Raw genomic sequence first — 16,321 nt, forward strand, 5'->3', positions numbered from 1 at the left:
GATTGTATACAAACCAAAAGAGGTCAAACTGCTGTATTTTGCACAGACGCTGAAAACAAAAGTCACGCTTTACAAAATTCGGTTTCATTTTGTATTCCAATCTAACTTATGTGAAAAAGTATGGGTCGTCTACTGTTTTGTGAAGAACCTGACTGTTATGTCTTATACTTTGACCTTCATTGTGCAGAAATCAGGGAGAATGTGTTGTTCTGCTGAGTATTTTCAATTAATATGCCTTGACAAAGAAACAGAGTGTGAAGTACAGAAGAATTTGGTAGAGTACTTGGATAGTCAAACATCCAAAGATGTGGCTGAAAAAACTTATTTATTCACAGCACTGGCGCACACTGTCCTCTTGGCGGAAACTCCTTTTGAGATCCTTCCAAGGTTACAGCCGGTCCCAAGTCTGAATGAAAGAGGAACGTTGAGGATAACGTTTGCAAACTTATCCCATAGAAAACAACCTTTGTTAAAAGCCCTGATCAGAAGAAACAATTTGGACCGTATAGACCCTATTTTGGGAAATGAAGGATATTCACTGAGATGTATTATAACGCATCATGGTGAAAGCCGAGATTCTTCACAAGTAGTAAGGCTGGTGCCCCTTCTGACAATCGGAGGATTAAATAATATAGTTACATGCTATATCTGGACAATGTGGGCGCCTGAGAGGACCAGTCAAGTAGCTGTGGGAGTGAAAAGATATAACGTAGTAGTGGTTTAGAAAATTGAAACTTCTTAGACTCAGGCTGGACTGGAGATATTGTCTTCAGGAGAGTTGCTGATTTATTCTGGTTGCGAATAATCAAGTGCGTCATACACTCAATCAACCTAGCCTCTAACCGATTTGCTCAATTAACCGACCTTATATGATTTAATCTCTTTTGTCACACAAGCTTTACATAATACTGAACTGTTTTGAAAGGTTAACTATGTGAGCACTACATGAAACAGTGGTTTTTGAATGAATAATAATTGAATTATCCTGGACTCCTACAGAGCCATTATTTTGTTGATCTGTATGAATTTGACAGTCTTCTTTCGGCGAAAATATTTATTGGTAAGCAAGACAGTCGATCAGCACCTCCTATTGTCTAGAGGTTAATGGCTTTAAGTTTAAAACCAAGTGTTACTTTTGTGTGTGACTGATGTCGACAGATATAAGTAGTATGTAACACCAATTGAAAGTGAAGTGTCTCGCTGCAGAAGGTTAAGAAGATCGAAGAGAAGAGAACGAGAACAGAGAGTGATTGATTTGGAAACGAAGGAACAGTCAAGTTTGAGATAATCTATTGACATTTTGCTAATGAAGAATTTAATGTATGGTTCTCAGATTTTACAAAGAAATTCTGTAATTCTCTGTTCAAATACATTTGGTTGTCCCCACTAATGTTCTCATTCACTACATAGCGACCAAAATGCTAATATTCGGTTTGAACTCAGAATAAACGAACAAAAATCTATCCGATAAAACCAGACTACGTTCTTCTGTAAAGAGTACAGAGCGTCTTTGAGTTACTTGTATTCAGTTATATGAAAAGACAAACTCCCTGCCCAATTTAAACTGTTCTAATTCAAGAAAGAAAACGAATTATATCAAAAGTACAAAATACTTCAAACCGTGCAGCCTGTTTCATGCAGTTAAGAGTTTCTCTAATACGAACTTGAATGCTAAACAACAAAAGGAATAGGCAGCAAACAAGAGTTCGATACCCGAGAATCAATAAAACTATTCACAACAAGATGGGATCAGATATCTATCTGCAGGAATTCCAGCAATCTGTTCAAGCAAACAGTCGAAGGTTAACAGTCACACATCGAAACCCACCATATTCTTGAGCTTAGTCAAACACGAAAACGTGTCAATACTCCGGCAATATGCCACAGAAAAATTAAGTGACAGAAGTTAAGTCTTTAACCAAAGTCACATAATAAAAGCCTAGACGAGGGAGACTGAAGGACACACAGTGTGGTTAAAAGAGATCTGAGTGAAGGCTTAAATACACGACAGGGTGAAAAAACAAATAAATGGCACTACTGTCCAACAAGAATGCTGTGGAGGGATTTCCAGAGTTTACTTTCTGTCACATCTAGTTTGAACCGGGGAACAACGAAGATGATGCCGCCTAAGTTGGTGAATAATTTAGCAGATCTTCGGGAAATAGTTCATGAAAAGGAGGAATCATGGGTATACGCGTGTACATCTAGCTGATGAACCCCAAATAAATGAAAACTCGCTTTCTGGATTCGACTGCTAACTAGATTCCATCTGTTCCATATTAATTTGCATCTCAATGACTATATCGAAAAGTTCCAAACTGGATGCCCATATACCAATCAAAACTAATCAAATTTCAGTAAAAAGTATCAACAGTGGGATAATCCAATGCATTTCAAATTGAATTAACATTTGAATTGGTATATGCATAGCAAAGGCTTTAGCGAGGGTAAGAAAACAGGTCTCTCTGTGTTTGTTAAGCTGTGATTTACCTAGCACATGACTATGAACGATTAGTTTGTTTTGATCGGATGATCTGTGCTTACAATATGTTTAATAATAAAACTTTATATAAATCCATTTCTGCATCTTCTCGACCATCTCGACTGATGTTCATGAAGGCTAGTTCGACCAACGATAAATAAATCTTTGGGACAGCAGGTAAATTGACGAAAACACATACAGTTCATCAGATGCAAGAGCTCATCCTTAACATCACCTCTGAACAGTGTGTAGCGGTAAATAAATCCCCAAAATAAATAGCACTAAGTTTTCGATATGTCGTCAGTAGCCATAGGGATTTGGTTATACGCTTTAACCAAGTCGATTTTCGAAAAGACAGTTGTACCTTTCAAGGTAGCTGTCAAATCGTGAATGTGAGGCAACGGGTAACGATCGGGAATGGTTTTCGCGTTCAATCGCCGATAGTCACCAGTTGGACGCCAATCGTTGCTGTCCTTTTTAGGGACCATGTGCAACGGAGATGCATATGGGCTACTTGACGGTCGTATGATTCCTAAGTCCATCATGTGATCGAATTCGTTTTTCGCTAACCTTAGCTTTTCAGGAGCTAGTCGTCGTGCTTTAGAGAATACAGGTGGTCCTGTAGTCGTGATGTGATGTGTAACGTTGCTGGTTACACACGGTAGTTTCGGTTGAGTTTGTTGTATCCCAGGGTACTTATCGAGTAGTGGTTGATAGAGTGGGTCTATCATATGTTTAACTGTGACTGGGGATACTCTACAACCAGTAAAAGAAGTTACGCAAACGGACAAATTAGTGTTCCCGTCTACTAGCCTCCGTTTGCGCGTATCGATGATCAGATTGTGGTGTTGTAGAAGATCCATACCAATGATTGGTATAGAAACATCTGCAACAACGAAAATCCAGTGTATGGGTTTGCGTAAACCCACGTTAAGGTAAACGTACCTTTTGCCATACGTAGCGATCGGTTTTCCGTTTGCCGCCTGTAAGTTTAGGGTCGATTCGTGTAGTCGGTCGTTAGGATTTGCTGGGAGAACGCTAACTCCTGCGCCAGTGTCGACGAGGTAGCGAACTCTCGTTGTCACATCTGTGACGAATAACAGACGGCTTTGTTCGCCGGCTACGGTTGCCGTTAACGCGTGCCGGCTTGGAAGTTTCCCGAATTGTTTTTCGAATCAGTCGGTTTCGTGTTGGGAAAATTGCAGGGTTTTCTGCAATTTCTGGAAAACTTTCCATACTGGTTATGATACCAACACCAGTCGGGGTTATCTGTCTCTCGTGGTCTAGAGACAGATCGCTTACGAGAAATGCTTCTACGTGGTGTGCGCGATCTCTTACGGTCGGTACGAAGACTAAGATAACGCGTGAGTGTGTGACATAAGTCGGTTATATCATTCTGAGTCGTGTGAGGCTTTTCTTTGACTGAAAATACCTCGGTAGTAGAAGGTTTCGTAATTTCTAGAATGCGGTCGGCAGGTGCAGCTAGCTCGTCTAAGGCGTTGTTCTGGAACGAGACCAGAACTGCTTGCACCTGTTGGGGAAGTTTTGACAAGAGTTGTTTGAATAGACCTTCGTCGAAAGTTCTTAGGCCTATAACCTCTCTCATCCGTTGCAACATGTCCGTCGCAGAACCGTGTTGCAGGTCAATGTTATTGAAGAGTTGATCTAACCTTTGTCGATCGGTTAGGTCTCCTCGTTTAAGAATCGAGCGTTTTAAGATTTCGTAAGGATCGGAAACATCACTAGTAAACATACTAGGTGTTACGTACCTGTTGAATTCGCGCGGTAGTGCCTTGACTACTGCGAGGAATTGTGCACGTGTGTCGATCACGCCGTGCTCGGAGAAGTCGGCTTCTGCGTAGCAAAACCAGGCTTCGATGTTGTCGGGCCAGAAAGGCATCAGTTGAAACGAAGGTGGGGACAAAGTCTTAAGCTTGAGTATTTTAGGTGTCTGTTCAGTCATGATGAAGTATGAAGTACGATAATGAACGAGGGGAAAAAATATATATATCCAAGAAAAAACACGAAAAAAAATCACGATGTTTAAAAAAAAATAAAAAATAAGGCAATGATATATAAAAAATCCCAAAAAGGAACAGACTCACAGTTGCAATTAGGTGTACCAGATCACGTCGGGCTCACCAATGATGATGTCACAGGTATTCAGTGTTTGACAACGCTTCTACCAGTAACACCTTCTAATATATTTCGTTCCCGCCCAGAGAAATCAAAAGACAGAGTCGAGGAGATCGGAAGAGTGTATTTGGCGATGACCAATATATCGGAATTCTCTGATCTAATCTGGCTAGCGATTGCGGTTGATGTTGAGCACGGCGTTACCACACGTGATCTGGTACGGATGCCTGACCGAGCGCCTTCAGCTAGATGAGTCCACTAAAACATATGGTCAGCATCCAATGTCGAAAACTTAGTGCTATTTATTTTGGGGATTTATTTACCGCTACAGATCACTCCCCCCCATGAACATGGATCTAACCTCCTACACGAACAGGCTTACAAACGCAATGCGTTCAGTTAAACCTGCTTTCACTCGACCTCAATCAACTGATGTTTTCGTTCAACCTGACTTACGATATAGTACACACGTTTTCGTTCGTCGAGACTCGCATCGACGACCATTCGAATTAGCATACGAAGGACCCTTCAAAGTTCTTCAACGTGAATCTAAGTACGATATAGTCGATAAGAACGGAACCAACGATAGCATCAGCATCGATCGCTTAAAGGCAGCGTATTTAGAAGGAAATCCTATCTACGTGGATTTTCCTTCGGTACAATCGAACGACACGACTCCGACACTTATAATACCTCATCCGACAACCAACACACACGAAGATACTTCGACAGTATCCGAAAATAAACTTAAAACGACGCGTTCTGGAAGAAGGGTGAGATTTCCAGAACATTTAAACGACTATTGCACGTAAGGCACTTCTCGACATTGTATATTATTTTTTTTAAAGAAAAACAATTTTAATATGCTTATATATTTTTATTTCTATTTAAAAAAAAACAACAAAAAAAACAATTTTTTTTAACGCTATTACGTGTTCATGAGTTTATTTTCCATTTTTTTTCTCTGACATTGTTCTTTTACACACATACGAGTGTATTTCGACATGCACTTACATTTTATTTTTTCTTTTCCAGGACGGCTGGAAAAGAACGATGACGTTTATGAGGATCCGAAATTTTCATTGTACATTTTCTTTTTTTACTATGTTGAACCTCCGTCCCATATAGTAAGGAAAGACGACCGGACGCTGCTAAATTTAGTAAGCTATCAGAAGAGTGTTTACCAACGACAAAATCGTTGGGTTTAAACTTCTGGCTGGCCACGTCTTAGGGTCGTCACTGCCCCACTAGGGGGGGAGTGATCTGTAGCGGTAAATAAATCCCCAAAATAAATAGCACTAAGTTTTCGACATTGGATGCTGACCATATGTTTTAGTGGACTCATCTAGCTGAAGGCGCTCGGTCAGGCATCCGTACCAGATCACGTGTGGTAACGCCGTGCTCAACATCAACCGCAATCGCTAGCCAGATTAGATCAGAGAATTCCGATATATTGGTCATCGCCAAATACACTCTTCCGATCTCCTCGACTCTGTCTTTTGATTTCTCTGGGCGGGAACGAAATATATTAGAAGGTGTTACTGGTAGAAGCGTTGTCAAACACTGAATACCTGTGACATCATCAAGTGAATAAGTGAACTGGGCCAACTTGAAGGTTGCTGTAAAGAAGATTGTTCTGAGAGAGTTAGAAGTTACCCTTTTAAAACTTTCGTCAGATCTATCAATTTCGGAATCAGTATTCATGTAAAGTGCTTACTTTGTCACAGAGTTTATTGATAGTTATGGAGGGTTGGGCTTCATATTGCTGTCCACGAATCTCGGTAGAAATCTGTTTTTAATATGTTTTTTTAAAGACCTAAATCTTCGCATGTCATATTAAGACTATAAATTCGTCGAATTTATGTGCTGAGAAATATAATGTTATCTTTCCTCTTACTAATAAGAAACTTACTAAAAGTTAAGCATGTTTTTCAAACAAAAATTTTATTGTAGGATAACAGTTGTGGAAGAATTGAAGAAAAATTTCCAATCTCATTTATTATCACAACTGACCATAGTATCATCTGAACGTATTTAATCGAGATGGATTGTTGTCTCTAATTAATTGTTTTCTAAAGTGGCCATGAAGCACTTTCATCTTGATGGATCAATAGAGGATTCCACAGTTATGCCATCCTTTAGTCTGTCGATTGTCGTAGAAATGAAATAAACGTGCATTGCTATAAAAACTCCCTTTCATATGAAACTGTATACTGATATTTGTCATATCATCATCGATGTATCTCAATATAAAGTAAATGGCGTCTGCAAGTAGTACTTTAGGGTAGCTAACTCAACATGAAGTATAATCATATTTGATATTAACTTATTTTATGTAATGAAATATTTTAAAAGTGTGTAGAGCTACATCTTCCCACGGGCTCCATAAGATCTACTAGCCGTCTTGCTAAGAAACGTTAAGGAGAGCAAGAAATGGACAGAGAAGTAACTTGGATTTGGGTGCTTACGATGAATAGTATGATTTTGACATCATTGAGTCTGTTATACACGTAAATAAAATTGTTAATTACTTGATTCCTTCTTTATTTCTTGAATTATTTCAGTAGCCTATTTTCCTATCATTTCATTAACGTGTTTAGAGGAGTTAATGCTAGTTGACCATAGATTTGTTATTTTGCCATCAAAGAGTATTTGGTCCGTCAGAACTACCCTTACAGTTTTGTCACGATATGTTATCAACAGGTTTTAACCGTTTCTAGGCAGTGTAAGTCATTTCCTGTGAGCTTAAGTCGAAAGATATTTGACTTTGCATTCTATGTACCATTGTAGTAAACAAGAACATGAGTGGGAACAGTCGAATGTATTTGAATACAAAATTACAGAATATTTCACTAAAATCTGATAACTATACACTTAACACGTAATTTACAAAAATATCAATCTGTTGTCTTAAGCTTGACTATTTCTTTTGCAAATATCAGTCCGTCTTCTCAGACTTCATTGTTCCTGCATTTTCATACCAATTGTTTTCCTTTCCCGTTCTTTTCTTTCCGATGTTCTACTGAAATACATTATATTCCTGACCATTGTTATATACTGCATATGTGGATATAAGTAGATCACACCACACCGTTACTTGTTGTAACTATCAAGATGGATGAAGTTAAAGCATGGAATATGTGGTCGGAGACAGTGTTTAATTTGTTTATTAGATTGAATAGATTTTCGCACAAAAATCAATTATGTAGACATTCTTAAAGGGCACGGACTGGCGGGTAAGCCACGGATTTTCGCGCACACGTTACATATTGTCGTGGATTTTTTGTGTCGTTATTTATCAGCTATTAACAGGCTTTTTTGCATGACACATCAATTTCTGTATTGCTAGTGCTTGTAACATAGTTTTTATTCCAATTTATTGGCAGTTTGACGTATTTCTTGCTCACCACGTAAGTAAATCTGAAGTTAGCTTAATATAGTTATTTGTAACAATACAAACTCAAGCAAGTAAAGTTCACCGTGTTTATAGTCAAAAAATACATCACAGATTGAGTTTTCATGAAAATGAACCGTAAAATCTTTTACATATGGTTCACCTCCTTGATTGCGGTGACGGTGAACATGGATGTCGGTAGTTGTTTATAAAATGTAAGTAGAAGCAATCAAGCGTTAACCTAATTGTGAATATTATATAACTTGTTTGTATTTAGCCATAAACAGTCATATCCATTAGAGGTACCATTGTTTTGTACTGAAGTGACATAATTATGTAACGTATCTGAGAAAAATTATGTGAGTGACAATTGACGTTTATAGTGTTGTTCAGCGGCTTTGTGAACGTCTGCAGTAATATTGTATAACACCACATCAAGTAGGAACAAAATCTTCATGAGTAAAACGATCGGTGTTTCTTTTGAGCATGGTGACACAACCATGTTTTTTAGTTAATACTGATTTGTGACGTGTCTGTTATAGGGTTCACAAATGAGTTATTATAAACTCTTCACTCCGTCTCGGTAATACAGTTGTTGTGTTACTTAGGAAGTTATGAATGAATGTCACTACTTGTTAATAAAAGACTTATAGGCACAGTCTGTTACTTGCTATTTGAATAACTTATTGAATATGATACTGAGAACAAAGTTTAATTGTTTGTCTCAAAACGGATTTGTTGTTTTTCAGAATAGTATGAAGCTTATGGAATTTAGGATTACGGAAGATCGTGTGGAAAACCGGTTTACAAGTTTACGATAACTGTTTTATATTGCCTACTGCTATGTTCACTCATCTAATGAATTATTTAAATATAAATATGACAACCATACGCAGTGTTTTACATTATAAATCCTGTAAGGTTGTATAATTATGGTCTAAATAAAGCCAAAACAAATATTGACGCAGAATCATGTGACTGCATTACATTTCGTGGTTTCTCACAAGTTGCATACAACTGAATATGCATTATAATTTAAGATTGAGGGAAGAAATAGTATGAAAGATAATAAAAAGCAAAGAATTGGAATGACCTAGGTTATCAATAATAACTATACATATGTATATGCTTGAACAGGTCAAAGGTCATTTGATGTTAGACTTAAGGGAACATAAAGGATGGGTGGTGTAATAGTCGAGTGAAGTTCAGAAGCATACAAGATAAATTGTGTGATAATTCTAGATGTAATGAATAAATCAGTGAATTAAGAACTAATAAGATAAGTGAAGACAATCTGAAGAGTTAACATAATTTAGCAAAGAAGTGTGAGTGGAAGGGTGGTCTAAGGATTACGTAATCCATCTTATCAGGGAACTAGCTGCATGAAATTGTCTAGTTCCATACTAATACTAACTTGATAATGGACGTAATCTGACAACGAAAAATATGTAAGGCGGTTGTTTAATCTGTAAGGTTTTACGTGGAAGTCGCATTGTTGTTTTATTTGACTCGTTGATTCATCACAATGAACAACGATATAACGCTAAATTCTAACGACAGTTCGTAACTAATACAGTAGTACAAATTCGTAATTTTCACACACAATTATTCGTTAAAGCGATTGGTTAACCTCCCCATGAAAGTATGAAGAAGACGAAAATAAAAAAATGAGAAAAAGTTTATTGATTTTTCATGACTACTAAAGTGGAAAGATAAGTTTACAAGTTGTATAAATAGTGGTATAAAATAAAGCCACAAAGAACTGTTAATCGTAAACCTGCTGTCTAGCTGTTTATAATTCTTAAGTAAAAATTGTAGACTTTTCTCTCCACCTGATTCGCAAAGCGTTCACCATATTTCTCAACAATTTGTTGTTTGCACATTCTTTGGAGCCGTTGAAGTTGTATATATTCTTTACTCCGTCTCCGTAATGAAATTGCTGTGTTGTTTTGTAAGTTGTGCGTATTGTCTAATTTCCATCTGCAGCAACACCTAAGAAGTTGATGAGCTATGCAGTTTATATTTTATAATTTACCCATTATCTCCTTGAATTTATCCAAAATCCACGTAACATCGGCACGCTTTTCTTTTTGTGTCCATGCAAACATAACAGTTCGACCTCGACCCCAATTGTCTGTCACCACTAACTGGAATAATGAATATCTACATAGTAGAACAAAACGAAAATCATATTCACTTTTTATTATTAGTTTTATAAGTAGAATCAATACACACGACTTCGGGATATTGATTGTACAGCCGTATCTGATCATAACTGCTGAAGCATATCGCCGTCATACATCCATTTTCTGCATGCTCTTGTAGTGACTCACGTTTATCACGAGAACACGACTGGTTTAATAAAAACAATTATTATTATAACCAACTGTACCAGTGTTTGTTTTAATGTGCTTTTGTTTAACTGTGCTAATTATAGCCATTTTGTGCTTCCATTACCTTCCATCATTGTTCCGCGGTTTTTGGTACTGTTCGCACGTACTCCTGTCTTCTGCTTCCACTTGTACCATTCCTTGGCACGATCTCGGTATTCGTTCAATACCACGAGATCGCCAACGAAATAAATCTGCTTATCGCCGTCTCGTTTTCGATGCCCTGCATGGATTATCTCACCCAGGTATCGCAGCTACATTACGCCTCATAGCTGCACGATACGTCTGGCCGTCCATGAATAAAGATGTTCGTATGTGGGCTAAGCAATGCTTACAATGTCAACGATCAAAAGTGCACAGGCACGTAGCCGCCCCCCTCGGTACATTCGCTACGCCTGATGCTCGCTTCGATCACGTTCACTTAGACATTGTAGGACCACTGCCACCATCGCACGGGTATGATCACACACTCACGTGCATCGACCGCTTCACCAGATGGCCCGAAGCTATACCCATCACGTCTATCACGGCGGAGACAGTTGCTCACCGTTTCGTAGAACGATGGATAGCTCTATATGGTTGTCCCTCGACTGTCACGACTGACCGAGGACAACAATTTGAGTCCGCACTATTCTCCTCACTTACTCGGCTGCTTGGTACGGAACGAATACGCACTACCGCCTACCATCCAGCTTCAAACGGTTTAGTTGAAAGGTTTCACCGGCAACTTAAAAGTGCTCTTCGAGCACACGAAAACGACGACTGGTACGAAACCTTACCGCTCGTTCTTTTAGGTATCAGAACGAGTTTAAAGGCAGATATCCAATGTTCCGCCGCTGAACTGGTATACGGCACGACATTGCGTCTGCCCGGGGAATTCTTCACACCACGGAGCAGACCTAATTTCGCTAAATCAGACTACGTCCAACGACTGTCTGCATTTATGCGAACGCTGCCTCCGGTGTCAACTCGGATACAACATCGACAGGTCGCTCTCCCTCGAGAGTTATCTACCTGTTCACATGTTTTCATACGAGTAGATTCGGTACGCAAACCTTTGCAACAACCTTACGAAGGCCCTTTTCGCGTGATCGCTCGTCACGAAAAGACCTTCAAGGTTGATCGACACGGCCGCGTCGAGATCATCAGCATTGATCGTCTCAAACCAGCACACGTCGATGACAGTGCCCTATCTGATAACCTGAGACTCAATGCTAGACCTATCAAACCTACTAGCGGGATCCTCAAACCATCTTCAGGTCCCACGCTAGATACATCTGAGACCTCATTCTCACGTCCCAGTCAACAGCACGCGTCATCTGCAACGTCTACGGATGAGACGACAGTCTCACGTCCAGATCAGCAGACCACGCCGCCCTTGACTTCGGATGAGATTGCAGGCTCACGCGACGCGAACGAGACTATCGTCTCACGTTCCGGTCGCCGAGTATGGTTACCCGTACGCTTCCTCGACTAGTCGCACAGTCGACAACCGATACGGTGTAGGAATCTTCCTATGCTACTTGCATGCTACACTCTTCTCTTTTTTTGATTTTCTTTTTGTTTCCTGAGCCCTCGCCCTCGACCATCTCCGTTTGGTTCCGTCGACTTCAGTCAACTTTGGCGAAAGCTGGATTGGCCACCCATGCTCTTGTCAACGCACTCAGTCGATATATTGGTTTCGAATGCTTGGCATACGCTTGGTCTCTAACTTGGTCGTTATGGTCGCTTCTGGTCTTTTGGCTCAACGTGGTTTCGTCCTTCGTCTGCAGCGTTTCTGGTCCGCATTCCCTACGAACGCAATCTTCAGATTCTGGATACAAACCACTCTCGTGTAGCATACCAACTCAAGCGATAACTACAACACATCGCTCCTGGTACCGTTCTCCGAAAATGACCTTCGTTGGCAACTCGACGATCAACTATCGCTTTCCTGTTCGCCAATCTTTCCGTCCTACAATCGCTCGTCGGCCGATCAGTCCCACGATTCAAACCACTTTTTATCGAAAGTGTAAACCCTTTCTAGCGGGGGGCTCCTGTAGTGACTCACGTTTATCACGAGAACACGACTGGTTTAATAAAAACAATTATTATTATAACCAACTGTACCAGTGTTTGTTTTAATGTGCTTTTGTTTAACTGTGCTAATTATAGCCATTTTGTGCTTCCATTACCTTCCATCATTGTTCCGCGGTTTTTGGTACTGTTCGCACGTACTCCTGTCTTCTGCTTCCACTTGTACCATTCCTTGGCACGATCTCGGTATTCGTTCAATACCACGAGATCGCCAACGAAATAAATCTGGTTACGTTCGATCCTCGCCTTCTGATTTGTCTGGCACGTGTTTCTGGGTAGCGGTGTTCACAGTTAATCTCAACTCGACGCCACGCTACACTCTCTAACTTCACCGTTTTGTCGCATCATCTGCAATACCTGCTTCCGAGTCCAACCTGAAATATATTTATATACACTTACCAGTGGAGAGTTCAGCTTTCATATTTTTGACATCAGCAGCGGTCACCTGCTTACCTGTTCTTTCCTTAATACTTTCGATAACTTCGTCCGTCGACTGACAGTGCAATATAACTGGTTTCAAGTTTTCTTTTTCTTCTGATGACAATCGTCTACTCAACGGATCACAAACCATCCACGAACTAGTACACGGATGGTTGTGAGACATGTTGTAAGATTTTATAACGTATTGTTGACCCTCCAATCTTACGCGAAACATCGATTGGCAATTTAAAAATTTAGACCTTAAATGTAACACATTAGTTAGAGTCCTCACGGTTCTTTATTCACATTCAGACCTTCTGATTTACGTTTACGACCAAACGTGCAACGAAACACTACGAACAAGTATTTATATCTCACATCCTTCAACAATCTACTTTCTGCGTGAACGTAGTGTGTATGGGTCATCTGAGAAAACATAGATTTATCCTATCATACTTTATGGAAATCCTTTAGCGCATTATCTAATTCAATCCAGCTTCCGAATCTCTTGTTCAGCATAATACGTTGGAACGCGTCGCTTACGTCCACTGAAATTTCACTTGAGCATGAAGCACTAGAGACAACATACAATAGTTATTAAAAAAAGGTTATTCCTTGAAAAAAATTAACTGAAGGAAGAACAACAAATATTTAGGACTTACCCTTCAGTTGACATTTCGTCTTAACTCACAAAAACTATGCGCATCTATAACCTTTTACGTTATTTTATCTTTCTTACGTTGTTTTCTGGACCTTATCAACAAATTATATATAGCTGTTGACTTTCACTACAGCACTCAGGACCACAGATCAAGTTTCGAAGGAACAACAGAGCTAAAGTGTGCACTACAAAACAGAAAATACTCAGTTAATGCTCTTAGCAGTTATTTAGTGTTTATTATGCATCAAAAGATGACTTATATATGGAAACATTTAATACTCATAGGACCCAACACACACACGGCAATTGAAATACGGAATGCCCGCTTCCAGTCAGCGCGTTCAAGGTCGTTGAAACGAAACGGCGGACAGATTTCAAAGGGATTACCGTTATTACCTTGCCTCTTAAAGTCACCTAGATTGATTTTATCTACGAATTACCAATCAACTAATAATGTGTTGGAATGTTACAATAAACAGAACTCATTTAAAGAATCATACCTTTGTTTCTGTTCCAACCAACCGCATTTAATAACCTTTCTCTCACCCTTAAGAAGCATGTTATAAATGTGTTAAGACTTGTAATAAAATCAAACTTTACGGCACACAGCTGTCGAAAATACTTACATCAAATGATTTCTATTAGGTTATAGATTGCTCTCTTTTTTTGCTCTTATGACCGGCTTCATAGTTATAACTTCGCCAATTATTTTATTAGATCAATAAACAACAATATAGGGTTTCAGGGGATGATGTTTCGACAAGTAAAAATTTAAAGATACATTTAAACTAAATATCTTTCATTAGAATGTTCTTGGTTCATTTGTATGCGGAGAGCTCTGGTTCACTAAAGTAATACTTTAGAATAATGCACATGCAATAGAGAATAATAAACACGTTATAAAAGCACTCATAGTTTACAAACCATACAAATGGTTTAATAAAGGTGCAAAACGTTTTTAAAAAGATTTATATCTATCATGTATTGAGTACGCTCATTAAACCACAGAAAATAAGTTGCATTTATCAATCTAGCTACTGGTAAGTAGCTTAACATGATCTTAAAACGTTTTTACATCAGTGTTTTCTTGCATAGTTCCGTGAAATGTAAAAAGAATTATACAAAGTCAATATAGTTATGAAAGTTATATTTTACTTCAAGTTCAGTAAAATACAAGTTTAGATACTAAAAATAACATAATTCTTTGTGAATGCATTTCAATATTGGTGTTTCCACTTAGACTTAGACAAATGAACACGTTTGTGTGAATCACCTAATTGTAACAAGTTATTTCATTGAATGCTGATGTGACTGTTCACTTGGAGTTGGTCGTAACGGTTGTCAGTACGTATATATCATGCCGTTTGTACACTCTCCTACTGTTTTTCTCAGTCATTTTGTGATTTAAATAGTTATATTTTCACAGTTGAATTCACGAGTCGATCTAAACTAAGCCACAATTGAAAACAATTGGATGTTATGAGCCAACTATATGACAGTCGTCGGAACATATCTCTCTATATTTCAACCTATTGTCTAAGTAAAAAATAATCGTCAATGTAACTTATCACCGATAATCAACATAATGCAACGGGAACCAAATTCTATCATTATTTCTTAGTTTTTAAAATATAAATCTAGTTGGTCGCGATGATTTTTTTGCCACTTACTAAGGTCGACCAGATTACATTATTCTGATGTTTAAAAACAACAACATAAATCTTATATTAATTATAAGTTTATGAACAGACGAAATTAGAAGGCTTAATTATCTTTGAGTTATTATTATTAATTTCGTAAGTACATGAGGAATTTACTCATCTTACTGGCTTACTTAATCATGTTACTTCTCATGGGGTATACTCCTTTGACCAGGAATCTACAACTTACTTTGTCTCTCGATGTCCTTTCTATTTGTTACCAAGTGTTGCTCTTGGTCTTTGATTCCCAGCACCACGTATGTTTTCGTTTGCCTCTTTTCCGTTTGTCTCGAAGGTTCCAAGTTGGAGCCTGTCTTGTAAAGGAGTTTAATGGTTTCCACATTTTCCTATTGAGCTCCAGAGCTTTCTTGATTTCCACCTCATTTAGCAGCTGGATTATTCTGTGCCACTGTATGTTATTACTGATGGTCGATGATCAATGAATCTAGAGAATCATGGATAGAGAGCTGTTTATAAATACTTTTACCTATTTGGTTATGATGGTGATAGTTCTTAAACTTCCAGACCCATACAACAGGATTGCCTCAAATTTATTGTCTAGAATTCTAGCTTTGGTCTTGAGTAGCAGTTATTTTAAGTCCCAGGTATTCTTTAACTGTAGGGATGCTGAGATGCATCACTACAACTTGTGTGTCGAGGATATTTCTTTATTCGTGAACAGAATATAATAATGGATCTTCTGAAGCTAGTCGTTACTCTCCAAATTGTATCCAATAGGTTTCATTCATTTAAAACATTATCAGGTTGAATCTTATCATTTCTGCAGCTGTTCAAATGACTTTCCTGCTCTCGCACACTATCCTGACATTCCATGTACCTACAATGGTTTTTCGTAATAAATATCCCAATAACTTACGTTATTAAAAAAACGGTAAAAATATCTACTTTAATTTTCACTTATTCATCACTTCTGTCAAAGGGGATATGTTGAAGTGACTATATAAATGTTTGATAATGGAAAAAATACTTTATAAACCGTTAACAACCAATTGTTAATTCAACTGAGGTTTCCTAGAACTGCTAAAGCTTATAAATCTTTTA

The 16,321-nt window shown here is 38.4% G+C and overlaps 1 protein-coding gene across 1 annotated transcript; it reads left to right on the forward strand.

Moving 5' to 3' along the window:
* The first annotated feature begins 7,125 nt into the window (after positions 1–7,125).
* MS3_00000130 (uncharacterized protein) lies at positions 7,126–12,656 on the forward strand. The gene has a single exon (XM_051208019.1). It carries the CDS (start codon positions 10,419–10,421, stop codon positions 11,877–11,879), a length of 1,461 nt encoding a protein of 486 aa, XP_051069798.1. The 5' UTR covers positions 7,126–10,418; the 3' UTR covers positions 11,880–12,656.
* Positions 12,657–16,321: the final 3,665 nt, after the last annotated feature.

This window comes from Schistosoma haematobium, chromosome 3 (genome assembly GCF_000699445.3).
Source record: "Schistosoma haematobium chromosome 3, whole genome shotgun sequence".
In the NCBI taxonomy this organism is placed as follows: Eukaryota; Metazoa; Platyhelminthes; class Trematoda; order Strigeidida; family Schistosomatidae; genus Schistosoma; species Schistosoma haematobium.

What these genes read in the sequence shown, in the direction of transcription:
- MS3_00000130 (XM_051208019.1), top strand. Translation starts at nt 10,419, where the DNA reads ATGTGCTTTTGTTTAACTGTGCTAATTATAGCCATTTTGTGCTTCCAT.